General features: G+C 44.4%; 1 protein-coding gene across 1 annotated transcript in view; it reads right to left on the reverse strand.

Annotated features, from left to right (window-relative positions):
• Positions 1 to 1,574: 1,574 nt before the first annotated feature.
• LOC106893685 (MICOS complex subunit Mic19-like) overlaps positions 1,575 to 20,780 on the reverse strand; it is a gene marked incomplete at its 5' end in the record, with an annotated part of 96,230 nt that continues 77,024 nt past the window's right edge. The window contains 2 exons of the mRNA XM_014951858.1: positions 1,575 to 2,291; positions 9,136 to 9,271. Coding sequence (XP_014807344.1) covers positions 2,265 to 2,291; positions 9,136 to 9,271 — 163 coding nt within the window. The remainder of the gene's footprint in view (positions 2,292 to 9,135; positions 9,272 to 20,780) is intronic.

The following is a 20,780-nucleotide window of genomic DNA, read 5'->3' on the forward strand; positions in this document are numbered from 1 at the left end:
TCCAGGGCTCTGCCACCCTCACAGGAAAGAAGTTCCTCCTCATGTTGAGATGGAACTTCTTATGTTCAACTTTGTGCCCATTTCCTCTTGTCCTTGTCACTGGGCACCACTGGAAAAAGATTGGCCCCATCCTTCTGACACCCACCCTTTAAGTATTGATAAGCATTGATCAGGTTCCCCCCTCAGTCCTCAATGTCCAACATCACCTCTCAACTTGGTTCAAAAGACACGTGTCCTGCTTGACCTCTGCACCACCACATGGGGAGAAGGGAAGAAAAGACGAGTGACAGAAGGACTAGGATGCAGGTATGTGGCTGGAGGGGTGGCAAAGGCAGCAGAGGTGACAAACTGAAGCTCACTCCAGAAACATTCAGAACTGCTGCTCTGCTTCAAAGGCAAAAGTCATCCACAACACGGACAGTTTTGAAGTCTACACCCTCTTGGCTGCAATCAGCATGCCCGAGCTGAAGCCACACGTGCCAGAGATGCTGCTGATGATGATACAGGAGATGTTTAAAGAACACAACATCTCAAATGAAGCCCGAAACACAGTTGGAAGAAAGCAAGCAAGACTGACTCTCATTGCTCAAGGCTGTCAGGATGGGAAACCAATAAACATTTGGCAATAACAGAGCCCTTCCTTCCCGACACAGCTCTTCTCCTGATTTTACAGAATCATCTGGCCTTAAAAACGTCTGCTTTTCCTCTACGCTGCAGTTTGCTGCCAATTCTAAGTCTGGCGAGGATGGATCTGCCAACTTCTTGGCTCTCTGTTACAAAAGAGAACATTATAGAGGAGAATTTGTGAGTTAGCCCATTTGTAAACACCGCAGCGACCATGTAAACATCTCGCTGATGCCCCTATTATTTCTCTCAAGCAGTTTACCTGGCACCTGAGGCTGAACTCCAGGATCTGGCCTCTCCTACTGACACTACGGTTGCTTCACACTTGAAAAAGCCCGGCTTCTTTTTGTAGCATCGAAACAAAAAAAAATATCCTTAATTAAACCGTACTCACAAAGCCTCTTGATAATTGGAACGGGAGAGTCACCGGCAATATTTTGAATATGAATGATATCCGCAGGTGCACTCGCAGTCGTACAGTAGGACGCGGTTCAAACGCAGCCAATTAGAGGAACCCACCAGGTAAATAAATAGCAGAAGGCTCAAGACAACGTCGCTCATTTGACGCCACCACTATTGTGAGAAAAGCCTTTTCTAAGACGAACGCGGCAGCCGTTATCTCAGCAAAAACCAATTAAACAAAACTCTACTCGCACGGAGCTGCTTTGGGGTTTGGGGGCACTGCGTGGCCTTTCATTCACAAGCACTTTCCAAGAAAAGAAACTCTGGTGGCGAATGAATCACAGCTCACTCTCACGTGGGATCCTTTTAGGTTGCTGTGATGGAAAACAGTGAGATGGAAGTACCGTTCCCAAAACCAAGGCTGGTTACGCGTAAAAGTCTACGCTTCTAAAGCTTCAGCAACAACATCTGCTGGAAAAACATGATTGACGCAGCAGAGGGAACACCACCCGCCTCTGAGAAGCGGAAAAGACAGACGGAAACATCAATCTTGTGCATAAAATACATTTATTGTTGGTACAGAGAGAGGCATGTTCGTCAGTACTTGGTAGGAGTGAGGAGCACAACAGAATCGTTTCCCGTAAATAAAGGCCATGTTACATCTGAAGTGTTGGATCATTAACATCATTCCAGCAGAAGGCCTGGAGAGAGACTTCATGAAGTTACATAATTTGTGATATAAATTAAAGCACAATTTACGTCATTTATACACTGTAGGGAAAACTTCCAATATGGATACAGGCTGCAGAGTGAGGAGCATCGGCTGACGTCCCGGCACACCAAGTGTTACACACCCGCGCCTTGGACAGGGAGAAGTATTTTTTTGAGGAGATTCTACAATAAAATAGCAGCATTTGAAGGATATTTCCCCTTTCTGAGGTCAGTGAAAGGTTCTTTTCTTTTCCTTCCTTCAATCACCAATAAGTGGATTTTACTACGACTGAACAGTATCTTCGGGCGTGTGATTTCTGATGTAATAAGATACAGGTCTTGGCTTTTCAAATGGTCACACTGATTGAGCTGTGATGGCTGCTGCTCTTGAAATGGCTCTTCCAGTTCTTCTCTTTATTGGTCTGCCCTGTAAATGGGCTGTCATATCATTCTTGGGGGGAAAAAAAAAAAATGCTCTTCTGCTGAAATTAGAGTTGATGGTCTTGTGCTTGATTTGGACAATGCCTTTATCCTCCTCTCCCAAGCATGCTCTGCTAAGAAAGTGGTCGGGGGGGAAGGGAAGGGAAGGGAGAAGGAGAAACACATATTTCAATAACTCAGGGTTAGTCCAGAGAAGTTTGGCTGCAATCCCTTCTTAGGAATTGCGATTTTTTAAAATTAAAATATTGGAAAAGAAACATTGTCAACACGCACATCGTCACAGAGACAAGTCACAGAGGCAGAATGAAGCTATTTGAGGACTCAAGAAGCCCACCACTGGGAAGCCTGAAGAGTTGGAGTAATGATTCCTTCTCATCATCATAATGCTGTCGTGGCTCTAGTCACGCTAAGGCTATTAAGGAAATTAAAAAATCTGACCTTACAATAAGGTAAGCCCCATTCCCAGCAATTCCATACTTGAGGAAATATATCCTGAAGTCATACAACACTAAGTATCTCCCCTACCTTCCTCCTTCCTGTGTTCTGACTCATAATCAAGCCTGAATGTGTTGTACTGACCTCACGCTTCACTAATCCCCTCCTGTGCACAGCCAGGCCACCAAGAGCTAGAAGTATATATCCATTCAGTAGTCATAGAATCATAGAATCATAGAAAGATCAGAGTTGGAAAAGTAGTCATAGAATCATAGAAAGATCAGAGTTGGAAGGGACCTTAAAGACCATCCAGTTCCAACTCCCCTGCCATGGGCAGGGACACCTCCCACCAGACCAGGTTGCTCAAAGCCCCATCCAGCCTGGCCTTGAACCCCTCCAGGGATGGGGCAGCCACAACTTCTCTGGGCAACCTGTTCCAGTGGCTCACCAAGAGTTCTTCCTCCTGCCACACCAGAGAGCTCTGCCATCAAGGTCTTGACTCTTCAGAGAGGTCCTGGCCTCTACTGTGAAAATGCAGACTTGCAAGGACAGTGTGTAGGGCTCAACTCAGAACTTCCTATTGCCATGATGTAGAAATAAAGGGTCTGCAGAAATGAGCACATGGATGGCTATCACAGAATCATAGAATGGTAGGGTTGGAAGGGACCTTAAAGATAATCTAATTCCAACCCCTCTGCCATGGGCAGGGACACCTCCCACAAGACCAGGTTCCACTACTGTCTAGATACTACTTGTCTAGACCAGTAAGGGGAACAGAAAAGTGGGATCTGATAGGACACTGGCAGAGCAGGAAGAAAAAGGATGTTGGAGGCCATCTACGTTGACCTGTCCATGACACTAACCAATTGTTCTTGCCTTCAAAATCCAGAAAATAAGGAAGACAGGAATTATGAGTCTCCTTGTAAGAAATGGCAGGGAGGGGTTTGATAATTTTTAGGACTTATGTCAGGAGCAAGCCCAAATGTAAACCCTGAAATCTTACAGGAGGCCTACAAACAGCCGATTCAAGGATTTGAGCAGCATCTGGCCAGATATTGTCTTTCGAGTCTGGACTCCATTGTCAGAGTCACAGAAGTTAGGGCTTGGGAAAATTAAAAATAAAGGGAATGAAAACCCTGTTGTCACATACGTCTTTAACTAAATTGTCATGGTATTTCTAAAAATAACCCGGTGAACCTTTCAGCTAGATCAAGCAGGTTTTCTGCAAGGATTAAGAGCTGCACTGAGGAGCAGGACAGTGTGTACATGAAAAGAGGGTAAATATCCTTGTGATCACAGATGTTCTCTGGAGCCCATGGCAGAGAAGTACACGCTGACAAAATAAAAGGAGTCGGTTTTATGTTCCGTAGGTGCTATTATGAACAAAAATCGGGGAAACTTTTATTAGTTAACAAAATCTCCAATCTCACTTTGACGGCATCCCCACGGAGATTTCTGTAAAACTGATGAAGGCTACTTTAACTGGAAAACTCTTTTTGCAGTGGTATTACAGAAACTCGCTCCAAGCCATCGCTGGGCTGAATATTAACTTTACATAAATTTAACACTGCATAAGTTAACACAGGAAATTCCCAAAAGATCTGAGAAAAATTGCGTTACCTTTATTTAGTGTCCTAAGGAAAGAAATTGCAGGTATTTGTTCATCACACGCATATTTCTGCCCACAAAATTTCATCTTTAGACAAATGGGACTGTTCTAGGGCTTGGTTTTGTCTACGTTTGTGGGGTTTTTTTAATTTCTATACTGACTTAGGCCATTTAACATCACCTAAAAATTTACTTCATGTGTTTAAAATATTTTCCTTCTGTTTTTTTTTTTTCATGACAGCAGAGTAGGCATGAAGGGAACCTGGTCTGATTTTTTCATAATAAACTTCCTTCAATCAAGGTAGAGTTGGGCGGTGGCCATTAAAGACAATGCCTTTTTGTTGTGTTTCGGTTCAGTGTTTCCAGCTACACTAATTTTCTGTTGGATCAGAAGATGGTATTTAGTAACAATACTGGAGGGTAAGGCTAAAATAATGGTTTTCATCTGACGAGGATGCATGATTAAGGACCACCTCATTCTACAAATTAAAATAATGGTTACAACCAGGCTGAAGAGGCTGAAGAATAACATTTTGTAGCCAGGCTGTCAGACACCAGCAGCTGTTGGTATCCTTCTTTGAAGTACTTTCAAATCTAACCTGCCTGCAGAGACTTGTATCCCCGTGGAATTCAATGGTTTAATAGGAAACTACTGCACAGACTTCATTAAACTATAGTCTGGTTGTGTTTCCATCTAGGAATTAGGACTCTCTGTAGCCCAGGGGAAGGAAAAAAAAAAAAAGAATTAAAAAAGGGTATTTTAACAGCCACCTTGTCCCTATCAGTGGATGGTACACTAGAATAAGTGATAAAAATCATAGAATCACAGAATGGTTAGAGATGGAAGGGACCTTAAAGGTCATCAAGTTCCAACCCCCTGCCCTGGGCAGGGACACCTCCCACCAGACCAAGTTGCTCCAAGCCCCATCCAACCTGGCCTTGAACCCCTCCAGGGATGGGGCAGCCACAGCTTCTCTGGGCAACCTCAGCCAGCATCTCACCACCCTTACAACAAAAAATTTCTTCCTGACATCTCATCTACATCTCCCCTCTTTCAGTTTAAAACCCTTCCCCCTTGTCTTATTGCTCCCCCCGCTCATCCAGAGTCCCTCCCCATCTCTCCTGGAGCCCCTTGAGGGACTGGAAGGGGTTCTAAGGTCTCCCTGGAGCCTTCTCTTCTCCAGGCTGAACCCCCCCAACTCTTTCAGCCTGTCCTCTCAGCAGTGGATGGACCATATTAGTGCTGGTCTGGCTGGAGTTAACTTCAGCCGTGGCAGCACAATTACATGCCACACACAATCCTAGTATCTTCCCCTTAATGGCTCCATTAAGCAGGTTTTTCTCTCCGTTACTATTACAATAAAATGCAAACATTAATAAGAGAGTTTAATTTATCTCGCTAGCTTCTCATGACTTTGGGAAAAGATTTAAAGTGAAGATACAACAATGTGTCAAACTCCTCTGAATTAACAGCTCTCCGGGCCTTTCTAACAAGGGGAGAAAAGGACAGATAGAGACATGAGATTACAGACAGGAGGAGAAATAAGGAGCATACAGAGGAGAGGGTGAGATAATTATAAGCAAGATAGGAAAGAAAGAGGAGTCAATAAATTCAATTTATGAAAAGCACAGAGTGTGCTCAGCCCGAGCACAAGTGCCCAGACTCACCGCCAGGAAATCGGATTAGTTAACTTATTTGGTTTTCAATATCTTGCTCTATTCCCTCTAGCAAATTTTCTTCTTTTGTTTGTTTCTTGTAGCCACTGTGGGTTAACTTCTTCATTTCTGAACCTGCTATTTATCCCGCTCCTCTGCCTCCCAACCAAGTGCACAGAGCAGGTAATTTTTGCAGTATTTTATAACGGCGTTTAGCAGTTATTTCAAAGGAACTGCCTGGACTTCTGGGCAATCAGCGAGTAAAAATAATTACAATTACAGCTGCAACACATGGAGGATGAGCTAGAGAGGACTGATGTTCATTATGAAAAACAATTGCTCCTGCTTGCAAATATTTCCATCATGAAAGGCTTCTCGTTCTCTGTTATCATAAGAGAGAAACCTCTCTGAATTCTCATCTTGAAGCGTGTGTGAAAGAGAATAAGAAGCATTTAGGAAACACTTTTAAGTACTTGACAGGCTTGGTTGAAGATCTTCAACAAAAAAAGGTGTTTAAAAGGGTTCAAAAACCTAATGCTCATATTTATGCAATTTCCTTTTCCTGCACCTTCTGAACATGAATTAATTCAGCCTCATCATAGTCTTCTGAAGAAACTCCCATCAGATACAAACTTTAGTTATAGCTTAAACATGTCTAAGTCATTTTCTAAATTTTCAAGTTACTTTTAAAAATAATATAGAATTATAAATACAGGCAATTAGTGTTCCAGAAGGTGCAAGCCACAGTAAAAAACTAGTCCACTATGTAACAACCTAATACTAATCAATGGCCTTTTTTCTAAAATGTCTCAGAAACAGCCATGGTCCAGTACCTTCAGACTGGAGTTTGGGATGCAAAAATCACACTAAGGGGAAACTTAGAAAAAAATATAAACACCAATTATTGTTTGTCATAGTAGGAATTCACTAAAAAATTGACAATTCAATTGAAACAAACAAACAAAAAAATTCCAGTTAAAAAAAAAATACAGTTCCATGAGGAACTGTACAGCTTTGGGAAGCGGAGTTTGGGATGCAAAAATCAGACTAAGGGGAAACTTAGAAAAAAATATACGCACCAATTATTGTTTGTCATAGTAGGAATTCACTAAAAAATTGACAATTCAATTGAAACAAACAAACAAAAAAATTCCAGTTAAAAAAAAAATACAGTTCCATGAGGAACTGTACAGCTTTGGGAAGAAGGGGATGACCAAAATTTGGGGGCTGGAGGTGTAGAAGCTCCTGCACCCAAGGAAAGCACTGGACAAAGCTGGTTGTACTTCTAAATACTCGGGTGTCTGAGCATGGCTCAACCATCTTTCCAAAATTAATGAAGTGTCAGTGGCTTTATGAAAGAAAGCCTCAGGCTAAAAAATCAGGAAAAAAAATCATGAGATCTAATAGGTTGTAGAGTTTATAAGGAAATGAAGGAGCTCAGGTGTTGGTGCATTAAGTGAGCAGGAGAAACACCAAACGGGCACTGGACAAAGCTGGTTGCACTTCTAAATACTCGGCTCAACCATCTTTCCAAAATTAATGAAGTGTCAGTGGCTTTATGAAAGAAAGCCTCAGGCTAAAAAATCAGGAAAAAAAATCATGAGATCTAATAGGTTGTAGAGTTTATAAGGAAATGAAGGAGCTCAGGTGTTGGTGCATTAAGTGAGCAGGAGAAACACCAAAGGTGTTTCTGCCACCCAGAGGGACCTGGACAGGCTGGAGACGTGCCCGTGTGAACCTCATGAAGTTCAACCAGGCCAAGTGCAAGGTTCTGAACCTGGGTCAGGGCAATCCCAAGCACAAATCCAGGTTGGGCAGAGAATGGATGGAGAGCAGCCCTGAGGAGAAGGACTTGGGTGTGTTGGGTGATGAGAAGCTCAACGTGAGCCAGCAATGTGCACTAGCAGCCCAGAAAGCCAACTATATCCTGGGCTGCATCCCCAGCCCTGTGGCCAGCAGGGCGAGGGGAGGGAGGGATTCTGCCTCCAGCTCTGGGGGCACCAACATCAGAAGGACATGGACCATCCCACGGAGATACTGGGAGGGTTGGAGCCCCTCTGCTGTGAGAACAGGCTGAGAGAGTTGGGGGGGTTCAGCCTGGAGAAGAGAAGGCTCCAGGGAGACCTTGGAGCCCCTTCCAGTCCCTCAAGGGGCTCCAGGAGAGATGGGGATGGATCAAGCTCCTCTTCATCAGGGAGGGGAGCTGTAGGACAAGGGGGAAGGGTTTTAAACTGCAAGAGGGGAGATTTAGATGAGATATTAGGACTGTCAGCCACTGTCTCCTACCATCTCCAGACCACGAGCAGGGTTAACTCCAGCAAGATCTTCAAGATCTTAAAACACCAGAGCAAGACTGCACCAGTGTAACTGCGAAAAGGTCACGGTGAACGATTATAGTCACAGTCTTAGTACTTTTTTGGACAGGTAGAATTAACTCAAGGGAAAATTATTATAATTATCAAACACTAGACCTGCTGGCTGGGTCCCCGCTAACACATCAGAGCACACGTTTTCAGACGTTTAAATATTAGCCCATAAATTTTAGCAGAAATAAAGATCAACAGACTTATTTAAGCACTTTTAAAATACACTACGTATGTGACCTATAAGCACGTTTGCAACTGGATTCTTTAAGAACACAGTCGAGGTCAAGACATGCCTCTCTATATTTGAATGATGTAAGCTGTCGAAAAAGAATCATGTTTAGAAATTTTAGCTTAACTGGAAAATGTATATATTACTACAATTTTCCCTTATGCTGCACTAATAAAGCATTCAAGTTTATAATCTATAGGAACAACCCACACCCTAGGAAATTGGATGGCAAGACCAGGTGAAGGTGTTAGACTCTCAGAGCACATAACATAAAAGAAATCAAGACTTCCAAGGGGTGAGCAGTCCAGTTTGAGCCATCCATTCATTTGTAACTGGAAGTGGTGTCACCACAAATAGTCCCACGTAGTTTAATCCCCTTATTTTACTGCTAAAACTGCAGATAGAAGGAAACATCTGCCAACAGAGATATCTACTGCGCTAAACTAGAGCTTCCCAAGGGAAAAGATAGAAACCCTGGCATTTGAATAAATTCAAAGTGGACTCCATGGAGCTCCTGAGAACATACATACTGGGAATGGTGCTGCTTTAGCATTAGAAGGGCTAACGGTGCTGCATCCATTAGAAGGACTAATTGGATGATCCCATGGTCTTCCTCTCTTCTTCATTCCATCGTTAATCCCATGGCAATGCTTCTGGACTCACCTGTTTGGCATGGTTGACACAGTGCAGGTACTGGTTAGCCAGGGCAGAGCAGCTGAGGGTCTCCTGAGCGTGTTGCCGGTAACACTGTAGAATTTTCTCCTGCAGGTCACCGCAGATTGGATGAGACTCGTATCGTCTGGGGAAAGAGAAAAGAACATTTTGGGCTCCTTCTCAAAAAAAGATTTCAGGAAACATGCAACTCTTTTAAAAAAGAATTTTAAAAGAAGTAAACTCCATCATAGAAAAGAAGAACAAAGTTATAAAGAAAGGCTGTTCCTAGAGCTATTTGGGCTATAAAGTGGGTAAAATCAGACACAAACATCAACATGAGCTGCAGAAATTTGGCTACTTGGACCACAAGTGTCCTCCTGATCCAGTACTCGGGTTCCAGCTGGCAGAGGAAATGAACACTCAACTTCCTAAAGACATGCCTTTAACTGAAGACCCCATGGATGACAAAGCACATCTGATCTCACCTACGTTAGAAAAGCAGTCACAGAACCACAGGAGAGCTTCATCGCTGCATAATCCTATGAACACATAAATCTTGCTGCTTATTAAATACTGCTCCTGCATAAAAGTGAAATCACCCATTGGGTTGACCTCGAAAATACAAAAACCCTGCTACCATCAGCAAATTACACAACCTACTTCTGCTGATCTGATGATAGCCTCTATTTTTGGCGCATCCTCCTTCCCATCACCTCAGTTCTAATCCTGACGCCAGATGTGCAAGTTATTTAGGAATTTTGTCTGTTTTCTTTGCTGGATTCATTACTCTTGCCATTTTGTTGGCTGATGCAACACGCTTTTTGCCTTCCAACACAAGCCAAAGGAACGGAACCTTCTTTAGTCTGTCCTGTAAAATCTAACCTCTTTTGGACAAAAATCTTGACATTTGCATTAATTATAAAATGTTATTCACACTGATAGTGCCACAGAATTAAAAGGGGAATACAATACTCTCCTATTTCAAAAGATGAAATGTCCATTGAAATTTTAAGCTAAGTGGACAAATACTTTCCAAATACTTTTTAAGGTACTCATTTCTGTAAGAGACAATCAAATCACAGTTAAACCCCTTTCACACCAAAAATAAAATCTTTCAATGGTAGGAAAAAACCCCATGAAAATTTAAAGAAACTTTTACAGTTCATATGCCTTGAAAACAACCATTTGCTTTATGCCTGTGAACTACATACTTAATGCACCTTCCCATTTACCCTGCCGGGAAAGCCCGACAGTGGCTGCTCTAACATCGAATCCAGCCCACGTTATTTTATTTCAATAAGGTAATAAAAAAAAATAATGAGTCACATCAGCCACAGTATCGTCAGATGAATATTCTGTTCCTTCTTATTTTGCTGATTGGCCAAGGCCGATCTCTATTTTACTACGGTAAGAAAGTGAACCGCGAAGCACAATGCTGTTCCTCGGGGGAACTGTCTTCTTGGCAACCACTCAAGCTATAGAACCAAAAAAAAACCACCAAAGGATGTTAGGTCGCCTTGATATTACAGTATGTGTCTATATAAAACATCCCTCTTATTCTTTTCATTCATTACCCTACACCTGTGAAACGCCGAAAATGCAATTTAAAAGCAGTCCCACGTGCGTACACACTTTATAGAATCATAGAATCGTTCAGGTTGGAAGAAACCCTTGGGATCATCAAGTCCAACCATCTACCCTACTCTATAAAGTCCTCCCCTACACCATATCCCTCAGTACCCCATCTAAACGTCCCTTAAACACACCCAGGGATGGTGACTCCACCCCCTCCCTGGGCAGCCTGTTCCAATGCCCGACCACTCTTTCTGTGAAAAATTCCTTCCTAATGTTCAGTCTAAACCCACCCTGTTGGAGCTTGAAGCCGTTCCCTCTTGTTCTATTGTTAATTACCTGTGAGAAGAGACCAGCACCAACCTCTCTACAGTGTCCTTTCAAGTAGTTGTAGAGAGTGATATGATCTGAAAGTTCAAACTTCTGTAGGTTCTTACGGGTGAGGATTTTCTCTTAATCCCCCCTCTGCTGAGATCAGCAAGCACTTCAAAAAGCGTGTTAAGCATCAAAACCTATGACCGTAAATGGCCACAGACCTTGAGCATGGCAAGGTCTGCATCGGGATGGAGTACGAGAGGGAGCATCACGTACCCTCTTTGTAGCCACAAGACTCACGGTGGTGATGATTCAGGTCCAACTAAACTCGTTTTAAATGCCTGAAACCCCGGTCTGGGTTAATAAACCGATACAACGGACTGTGAGTTAACAACAAATACACAGAGTAAACCCAGCTGTGCCTTTATTCACAAGTGATTTTTAAGCGACTTCTTATACAAAGGTGAAGAGCAAAGGAAATGGGGCTGCTGTTCGCTCACTACATAAATTGTGTAAATGTATTTAAAGCCATTTCAGCGGGGGTACTCTAACCCACATTCACAGAATCACAGAATCTTCTAGGTTGGAAGGGACCTCAAAGATCGTCTTGTCCAACCGTCAACCTGACTGACAAAAATAGACACCCACACAACAAACAAGAAGCATCATCACTAAACCATACCTCCCAGCACTACATCAACCCGTCTTTTGAACTCCTCCAGGGATGGTGCCTCCACCACCTCCCTGGGCAGCCCATTCCAAGGGCTGAGAACCCTTTCAGTGAAAATTTTTTTCCTAATATCCAGCCTGAACCTCCCCTGGCACAACTTGAGGCCATTTCCTCTCGTCCTGTCGCCTGTGACTTGAGAGAAGAGACCGACCCCCATCTCTCTACACCCTCCTTTCAGGGAGTTGTAGAGAGCAATAAGGTCTCCCCTCAGCCTCCTCTTCTCCAGACGGAATAACCCCAGCTCCCTCAGCCTCTCCTCATAAGACTTGTGCTCCAGACCCCTCACCATCATTAAGAAGCTTTTTTTATGATTGCTTTTTTCCCTCAGCTGTGCCATTGGTGACCATTGGAAGTCCATGCATTATCCCTTATTGGAACACTTCAGGGGTCTCTTTACGTTGCCGATGGTACGGGAGCCCTGTAAGACACATCACCTCCTGCCCCACGGTGACTTGTTTTCATACGACAACTTTTAACAGGTAATTTTTCAAAGCAAGGCCTGTCCTTTCAGGCACTGCAGACCCAAGGCAGCTCAGTGAGAAGGGGCCCACTTCCTTCAAGTCAACCAAGTCCATTTTCTTGGATTAATCTGTTGAAGGAGAGCACCGTCTCCGTATCGATCTGCTGTGCTTGTTACGCTCCCCTAATGCACTATTTGCACTTTTGGGAAAATGCTAAATGAGATTACTGTCTAACATGAGATGGCTATAAAGCACGTGCTCCAGGATCTCCCGGTCAGGAAAGAAGGTTGCAATGTCCATTATAGTAACCCCACCGAAGGGTTTCCGATTGATTTCTCTTTAATGATGTACGACAGGACTCTCAGACGGATGGTCAGAAACAGCCAACAGCAAGGAAATGCCTCAAAAGGGAAAAGAAATACCTCCCTAACAGAGAACTTCTCTAAAATTCCTTTAAATAAGGGTCATTTTACAGAAGCATTGAAGGGGCTGTAGGGCTTGACTGAGGAAAAAGCTTGTATAAAAAGGTAAACAGTGCAAAACCAGTAATTATCATAGAATCCTAGAATGGTTAGATTTGGAAGGGACCTTAAAGATTATGTAGTTCCAACCCCCCTGCCCTGGGCAGGGACACCTCCCACCAGACCAGGTTGATCAAAGCTCCATCCAGCCTGGCCTTGAACCCCTCCAGGGATGGGGCAGCCACAGCTTCTCTGGGAAACCTGTTCCAGTGTCTCATCACCCTCACAGCAAAGAATTATATGGAATCTACGGTGAAAATGTGGAGGTTTGAAATACCCGAATGGATAAAGCAACCTGGTCTGATCCCAGAGCTGACCCTGCTTCGGGCAGGAGGTCCTTTCCCTGAACTACCCCGTCTCCTGGGGTTTAGTGATGGCTTTTATCAGGTTGATGGTTGGACTAGATGGTCCAAGGTCCCTTCAAATCTAGGCAATTCTATGATTCCTGAGAGAGATCATAGAATCGTAGAATCATAGAATGGTTTGGGTTGGAAGGGACCTCAAGGATCATCAAGTTCCAACCCCCCTGCCATGGGCAGGGACACCTCCCACTAGAGCAGGTTGCTCAAGGCCCCATCCAGCCTGGCCTTGAACCCCTCCAGGGATGGGGCATCCACAACTTCCCTGGGCAACCTGTTCCAGTGTCTCACCACCCTCAGAGTAAAAAATTTCTTCCTGAGATCTAATCTGAATCTCTTTTCTTCCAATTTAAAACCGTTTCCCCTTGTCCTATCATTACACCTCCTGGCAAAGAGTCCCTCCCCAGCTCTTCTATAGGCCCCCTTCAGGTATTGAAAGGCTGCTATAAGGTCTCCCCGGAGCCTTCTCTTCTCCAGGCTTTGGGACACGTAGCGGGGAAAGTGTCCCATCATTTTATTTATTGACTCATTTATTTCATCACTTAGGAATTCCACAAGTAAACTGAAGGTAAAAACACATACTGTAGTCATGAACCAGTACCTCCATGAAACCCTGACAGATCTCCATCTCCATCCAGCCCAACTCAATAACTACTTTACAGAATCAACACACGTGAGATCTGAGACGCCTTTCTTCGCAAAAGTCAATAGGAACCGCAGCCTGACCTGCAGCGCGCCCGCCACATGGCACGCTAGGAACGGCCTGTTTTTATTAAGTTTACAATTACTTGATCTGCTTTTCCCTTTCCCAGCTGCTCCTCAAGCACCTCGCACGCCAGTGGAATATTTCGAGGCGCCGGAATAAACCTCCGAGGGAGGCACCGCACCCACCTTTTCCATCAAGCTGATGCACCGCAATCTCATCAGGGTAATAGGATGAAGACACAAAAGAAAACGAGGGAAGGTTTTGAAAAGAAATATTCTATGCTAAAGCACGGAGAGAAAATTTAATGAAGGTAACTTTGTAGTCATCTAGCCTCTCTCAAAGAGCATAGCTTATTGTACTCCTGGGGGCGCCGAGAAAGGAGCCCCCCTTCGTGGCATTCAAACAAAATGTCTACTAAAGAGGAAATTTGAAATCACCACGGTAAGCTTTACAAGTTTTGTGATAAAACTGACATTCTGACTGAAGGAATCTGAATCACTGATGAGTTTCCAACTGTGCAGGTATCTGGCATAATCCCACCAGATCAAGACTTCAGGCAATTGTCATAAAATATGGGGAAAAAAATAGCAACAAAAAATCAGCATGCATTACAAAAAAACAGTGCCATTAGATGGCCAGAAGTACCCAGGGCTCAATTTCATTCCTCATTAAAATGCTGACACCTATCAAAAGCATCTCTTCTGATATGTGTAACCCTTGGCATCTGGGGCTACCTCGGTACTACTAAATAAAACAGACCAGAGATGATCCTCTGGGTTGAGGCCAAGCAGCACGATACGGCCCAACCTGCGTCTCTCACAGGTAAAATCCTGCCTTCCCCTCCAAACAAGCAGCTCAACACATCCTCACTCACATCCACATCATCATCCTCATCCTCATGTTCCAACCCCCCTGCCCTGGGCAGGGACACCTCTCACCACACCAGGTTGCTCAAAGCTCCATCCAACCTGGCCTTGAACCCCTCCAGGGATGGGGCAGCCACAGCTTCTCTGGGCAACCTGGGCCAGGCTCTCACCACCCTCACAGCAAAGAAGTTCTTCCCCACATCTCAGCTCCATCTCCCCTCTTTCAGTTTAAAACCATTACCCCTTGTCCCATGCCTCCACTCCCTGATAAAGAGTCCCCCCCATCTACACCTACATCCAAACTGGGGATGGTCCCACATGTGTGCAGTTCCCCCAGTCATGCCCAGCGTTGTCCAGGGGAGTGTTAGCTCTAAACCAAAACCCTGTTAATGAACATCCTACTAATTAGACCCGATGCACCATCATGGGAGAGTGCTGGAGATGATGTCCTGGCCTCTTTTATTTACTCCTACTGATTGTTCCCCCAGTCACGCCTGGCATTGTCCAGGGAAGTGTTAGCTCTAAACCAAAACCCTGTTAATGAACATCCTACTAATTAGACCCGATGCACCATCATGGGAGAGTGCTGGAGATGATGTCCTGGCCTCTTTTATTTACTCCTACTGATGTAGGAGAGGGATCACACTGTGGCCAGACCCCAACTGCACTAAGGAGCACACAAAGGAAATAAAAAGGATTTTTTTCTTCTCAACACGCTTATAATGCACACAAAGATGTGAAACAACAAGTTGATGGTGAAACAAGGAAACTGAGGCAACCTCTAGTCTCATGATAAAGTATATATCTTTTCTCATGATAAGACATTATACTATATATAGTATAATATGTATTATTTTGAGAGCATCTATAAACACACATATATAAATACTCATGAAAAAATATATATATTATCATGAGAGTATATATATATACAGAGAGAGAGACACACACACACACTAAGTGACAGTTTTCAAGTGCTTTATAAAAAACCCAGAGGATTTTTGGAGGGATTCATGGAAGTCAATCAATCCATGTTGTCTACGTTCAGCAGAAATTCCTCCTGAGAAACAGTGGAACTTGGAGCTTGGTTGAAAAGTAGCTGAGTGAGGGACAGAAGGTGGTGGGAGCAGTGGTCCAGGGGGAACTGGAAACAGCAGGGAAGCAGAAATGGGACACGTGGGGCTTCAAAAGCAAAGACGTGTAACTCGCACGGGGTAACACTGATGGGGACACCAGTGGCAGGATGAAAGGAGATCCAGGGTAGGAGATTATCTGCAGCACCACTGTCACAGAATCACAGAATCGTAGTGGTTGGCCCAGGGTAGGAGATTATCTGCAGCACCGCTGTCACAGAATCACAGAATCACAGAATTGTAGTGGTTGGAAGGGACCTCAGAGATCATCGAGTCCAACCACAAAAAAAACAAAAACAAAAACACCCACCACCTAAACACACAACAACAACAACCAAACCAAAAAACCATCACCCACCCACACAACATCCCACCACAAACCAATAATCTTGGGCACTAGAGCATGCCCTGAAGAGCCATGTCTACACGTTTCTTAAATATCTCCAGGGATGGTGACTCCACCACCTCCCTGGGCAGTCCATTCCAATGCCTGACAACCCTTTCAGTAGAGAAATGTTTCCTAATATCCAACCTGTACTTCCCCTGGTGCAACTTGAAGCCGTTACCCCTTGTCCTATCGTCTGTAACTTGGAAGAAGAGACCGACCCCCACGTCTCTACACCCTCCTTTCAGGTACTTGTACAGAGCAATAAGGTCTCCCCTCAGTCTCCTCTTCTCCAGACTGAACACCCCCAGTTCCCTCAGCCTCTCCTCACAAGACTTGTGCTCCAGACCCCTCACCAGCTTCGTTGTCTTTCTCTGGACCCGCTCCAGCACCTCAATGTCCCTCTTGTGGTAGGGGGCCCAAAACTGGACACAGTACTCGAGGTGAGGCCTCACCAGTGCCGAGTACAGGGGGACAATCACCTCTCGGGTCCTACTCCCCACACTGTTCCTGACACAGGCCAGGATGCTGTCGGCCTTCTTGGCCACCTGGGCACACTGCTGGCTCAACAGACACCATCAGGGCAAGATTTCACTTCTCACGGCCAGGGGGCATGCAATAATAATAATAACAACAATAATAATACATTGCAGCAACTGGTAGCCCGAATTGTGATGGATTTAGCTGAGCAGATGGACAAGAAAGGCCGTGTTTGAGACATTTTGCATAAAAAGCCAGCAACAGCGAAATGTAAGCCCAGCTGAGAAGACCCGGAGAGAAGGTCAGCTCGAAGATGAAGAGTAAGCAACAAGTCTGGAACAGCAGCAAGACACAGGTATTTTCCATCCTGACACAAAAAGGTGGTGGCGAGGGGGGGTCTTTTTTTTTTTTAAGATTATCTCTTCCAAAAAGAGCCACTTCCAACAGCATCTCTGCTGAGCGAATGTGCAGGACTTGTTTACAGTATAGAAAATAGTCGCAAAACACGTAACGGGGGGAGAAAAGACAAAAGGGCACATGGTAATGAAGGTCCCTACTGCTGCACCATTATTTTTAGGCTTTAAATTAATTTACTCTTTATATTAAATTCTTTTTCAAAATTGTCTTCGCACATTAAGTAGGCGATGACTTGAAAGCGCATTACGAAATGTGTAAAGCACAAACCAACTGGTTCTGTTCTTCTAAAAAATCATTTGGAAGAAATAGCCGGGCTCTGATTTCTGAATATCTACAGCTGATGTTATGAAGCAATCCGTAATCAAACTGTGCCCACACAGAGCCCTCCCAATTACCGTGTGGGAAGCAAAAGATCAAGTCCTGGCAGAGTTGGTTCTTGCTTTTATTTACACTCGAGTACACAGTGTGACTTTTCCAAAAGGTGTAAAAGAAAGGATTTGCCTAACGAATGGTGAAATGGCAGAAGAGAAATCACAGTCGGTTTCTGCTCTGCGATTGAGACTGATAAATATGAGGAGCAATACTAAAGAAATGACTTCTGCAGAAGTCAGAATACAACTTACTCCATCTGCTGATATATGTGTCTTTTGTGCCACCAGTGATCAGCTCTAGTGTGATTCTTGCCCATGTTATTTTTAGCCTCTTTCGCCTAAAAACCCAGCACCGACAAAACCCCCGGGCAAATGTTTGTCCTCCTCTCATTCACCTCCCACCCAACCTTCTCTAAAAGCAAATAAAAATCTATTTCAAACATTCTGACCTTTGAAATTTAGGGATGGAGATGAGAAAGAGGAGACAAGACACATTCCAGCATATTCACACACTCACACGCCGCTCGAAGACAGACATTTAATTATGTCTAGAGAGTACTAAGTCAAGTTCAGTATGTTGACAAAAACCTGGTTTAACAAGGAAGACTGGCAGATAGTACCATTGACCTTTAGAGATGAGGTTTTTTTTAAAAATCTAGAGAATGTTTCCCACCTGGTAAAACACCTGGTATGTTGGTAGGACGTCGGTTCCGCTTTTAGCACAAGCAAAGTGGAAACCATTCCTTGTATTGCAACAACTTATTTATTGCATATAAGGAGGGAAGAGCAGCCCCGAGATGAACAGGGAGGATTTACGATCTCAAATCTGGCAAAGCACATAAATATGAGCAGAACTTCAAGAAGTGAGTAATTCCACATTTGCATGTGGGAAGTTATGCACATTCTTAAATCCCTTGTTGGGCTGGGAAGAAATTAGGGTGAGGATCAGAAAGGATTTCCTGGTTGTAAATCCCAATTAGGCTGATGAACCAGTTGCCAAGGTAAGTCTTCAGACTTGGTGGACGTTACATTAGGACTAGATGTCTTCAGTCCAGAGAAAGACAATTGCAAGTGAACTTGAGATGGATCTGTGAAATCCTCAATGGCACACAGATGAGAGGCAGACGGTGAGGTTTTCTAGCAGTTGAGTTAAAATGAAAAAAAAAAACAATTCAAGCCTCTTCCAAACAACACATAATGAAAAGCCAGTACTCGCTGCTAGACAATATTGCCCCTCTACTCTGCTCCGCTCTGGGGAGACCCCCCAAAAGGATACTGCCCCTCTACTCTGCTCTGCTCTGGGGAGACCCCCCAAAAGTGCTGCCTCCAGCTCTGAGGCCCCCAGCATAAGAAGGACTTGGACCTGTCGGAGCAGGGCCAGAGGAGGCCACAGAGATGATCTGAGGGCTGGAGCCCCTCTGCTGGGAGGACAGGCTGAGAGAGCTGAATGTGTTCAGTCTGGAGAAGAGAAGGCTCCAGGGAGACCTTGGAGCCCCTTCCAGTCCCTAAAGGGGCTCCAGGAAAGCTGGGGAGGGACTCTTGATCAGGGAGGGGAGCCATAGGACAAGGGGGAATGGTTTGACTCTTAAATAATGGAGATTTAGATTAGACATTAGGAAGGCATAAGAAGGACTTGGACCTGTCGGAGCAGGGCCAGAGGAGGCCACAGAGATGATCTGAGGGCTGGAGCCCCTCTGCTGGGAGGACAGGCTGAGAGAGCTGAATGTGTTCAGTCTGGAGAAGAGAAGGCTCCAGGGAGACCTTGGAGCCCCTTCCAGTCCCTAAAGGGGCTCCAGGAAAGCTGGGGAGGGACTCTTGATCAGGGAGGGGAGCCATAGGACAAGGGGGAATGGTTTGACTCTTAAATAATGGAGATTTAGATTAGACATTAGGAAGAAATTCTTTCCTCATGAAAGTGAAAGTGGTGAGGCACTGGCCCAGGTTGCCCAGAGAGGTGGTGGATGCACCATCCCGGGAAACATTCCAGGTCAGGTTGGACGGGGCTCTGAGCAACCTAGTGTAGGTGAAGATGTCCCTGCCCATGGCTGGGGGGTTGGACCAGATGGTGTTCAGGCTGGAGAAGACAAGGCTCCAGGGAGACCTTGGAGCCCCTTCCAGTCGCCTGAAGGGGGGCTACAGGAAAGAAGGGGAGGGACTCCATCAAGGAGTGTAGCGATACAACCAGGGGTAACAGGAGATTTAGATTAGACATTAGGAAGAAATTCTTTCCTCATGAAAGTGAAAGTGGTGAGGCACTGGCCCAGGTTGCCCAGAGAGGTGGTGGATGCACCATCCCGGGAAACATTCCAGGTCAGGTTGGACGGGGCTCTGAGCAACCTAGTGTAGGTGAAGATGTCCCTGCCCATGGCTGGGGGGTTGGACCAGATGACCTTTGAACGTCCCTTCCAACCCAAACGATTCTATGATGATTCTATACTTGGGTTATCATAAGCACATTTGGGCTCGAAACATAATTATAAGTAACGTGAGAGAAGTCCATTGAGACATTACAAGCAAAAATACAATGTTTGGTTCAGGATGCCCCACTCCACTACTAGTTTGAAGGTAAAATGATATCACTGCAAACTTCCTCTATTTTTACAGTGTCCCTTAAATACCCACTCCTAGGCATTGCCCAACAAGCCAGGGGTGCCACTGATCTGACCTGCTGTGACTGCTGATGCTCCAAATAGCTTGATGAGCACGTCTTCCAAGGAACAGAAGACTCCCATCAGCCCTGACAGACAAAATTAGATTGTATACTTTTATTTAAATTGATATTCACGGACTTTTATTATGCCAATTCACTATTCGTTTAGAAAATTCCCCTCCCTGAAAAACAGAAGAAAAAACTCTTTAAAATACAAAGTACACCAACATATTATTATACAAACGTACCTTACACACAGCTGGTCCTTGCAGCTGCAAAGGGAACCACATGTTGGAATTACCCAAATTTAGGATGTACATTTTTTTTTTTTAGCTTAAGGAAGAGTTTTTATTGAATACCAGGATACAAAAATAAACAGTCACATGGATGATAAAGATACAAATTCTAGACTTCCAACAGGGGCACGCACGCCTTTAGAGAGCAGAAAAGAGAGTGTAGTAATGACAGTCTTTAATCAGAAGTAACTCTGGAAGGAGCAGTTTTATTTACATTGACTATATTTTATCCATGTAATGAACCTATATGATATATATACTATAAAAAGAACTTTTTAGTCTTGCACTGATCAAAACCAGTTTGTATCTTGTTCAAATTAAAGAGAGGAGGAACGATCACCTCAGACAAAAGCCAGCCTGTCCAACGGCTCGGCAGAACAAAACCCAAACTA

This window comes from Calidris pugnax, unplaced genomic scaffold (genome assembly GCF_001431845.1).
Source record: "Calidris pugnax isolate Ruff unplaced genomic scaffold, ASM143184v1 scaffold158, whole genome shotgun sequence".
In the NCBI taxonomy this organism is placed as follows: domain Eukaryota; kingdom Metazoa; phylum Chordata; class Aves; order Charadriiformes; family Scolopacidae; genus Calidris; species Calidris pugnax.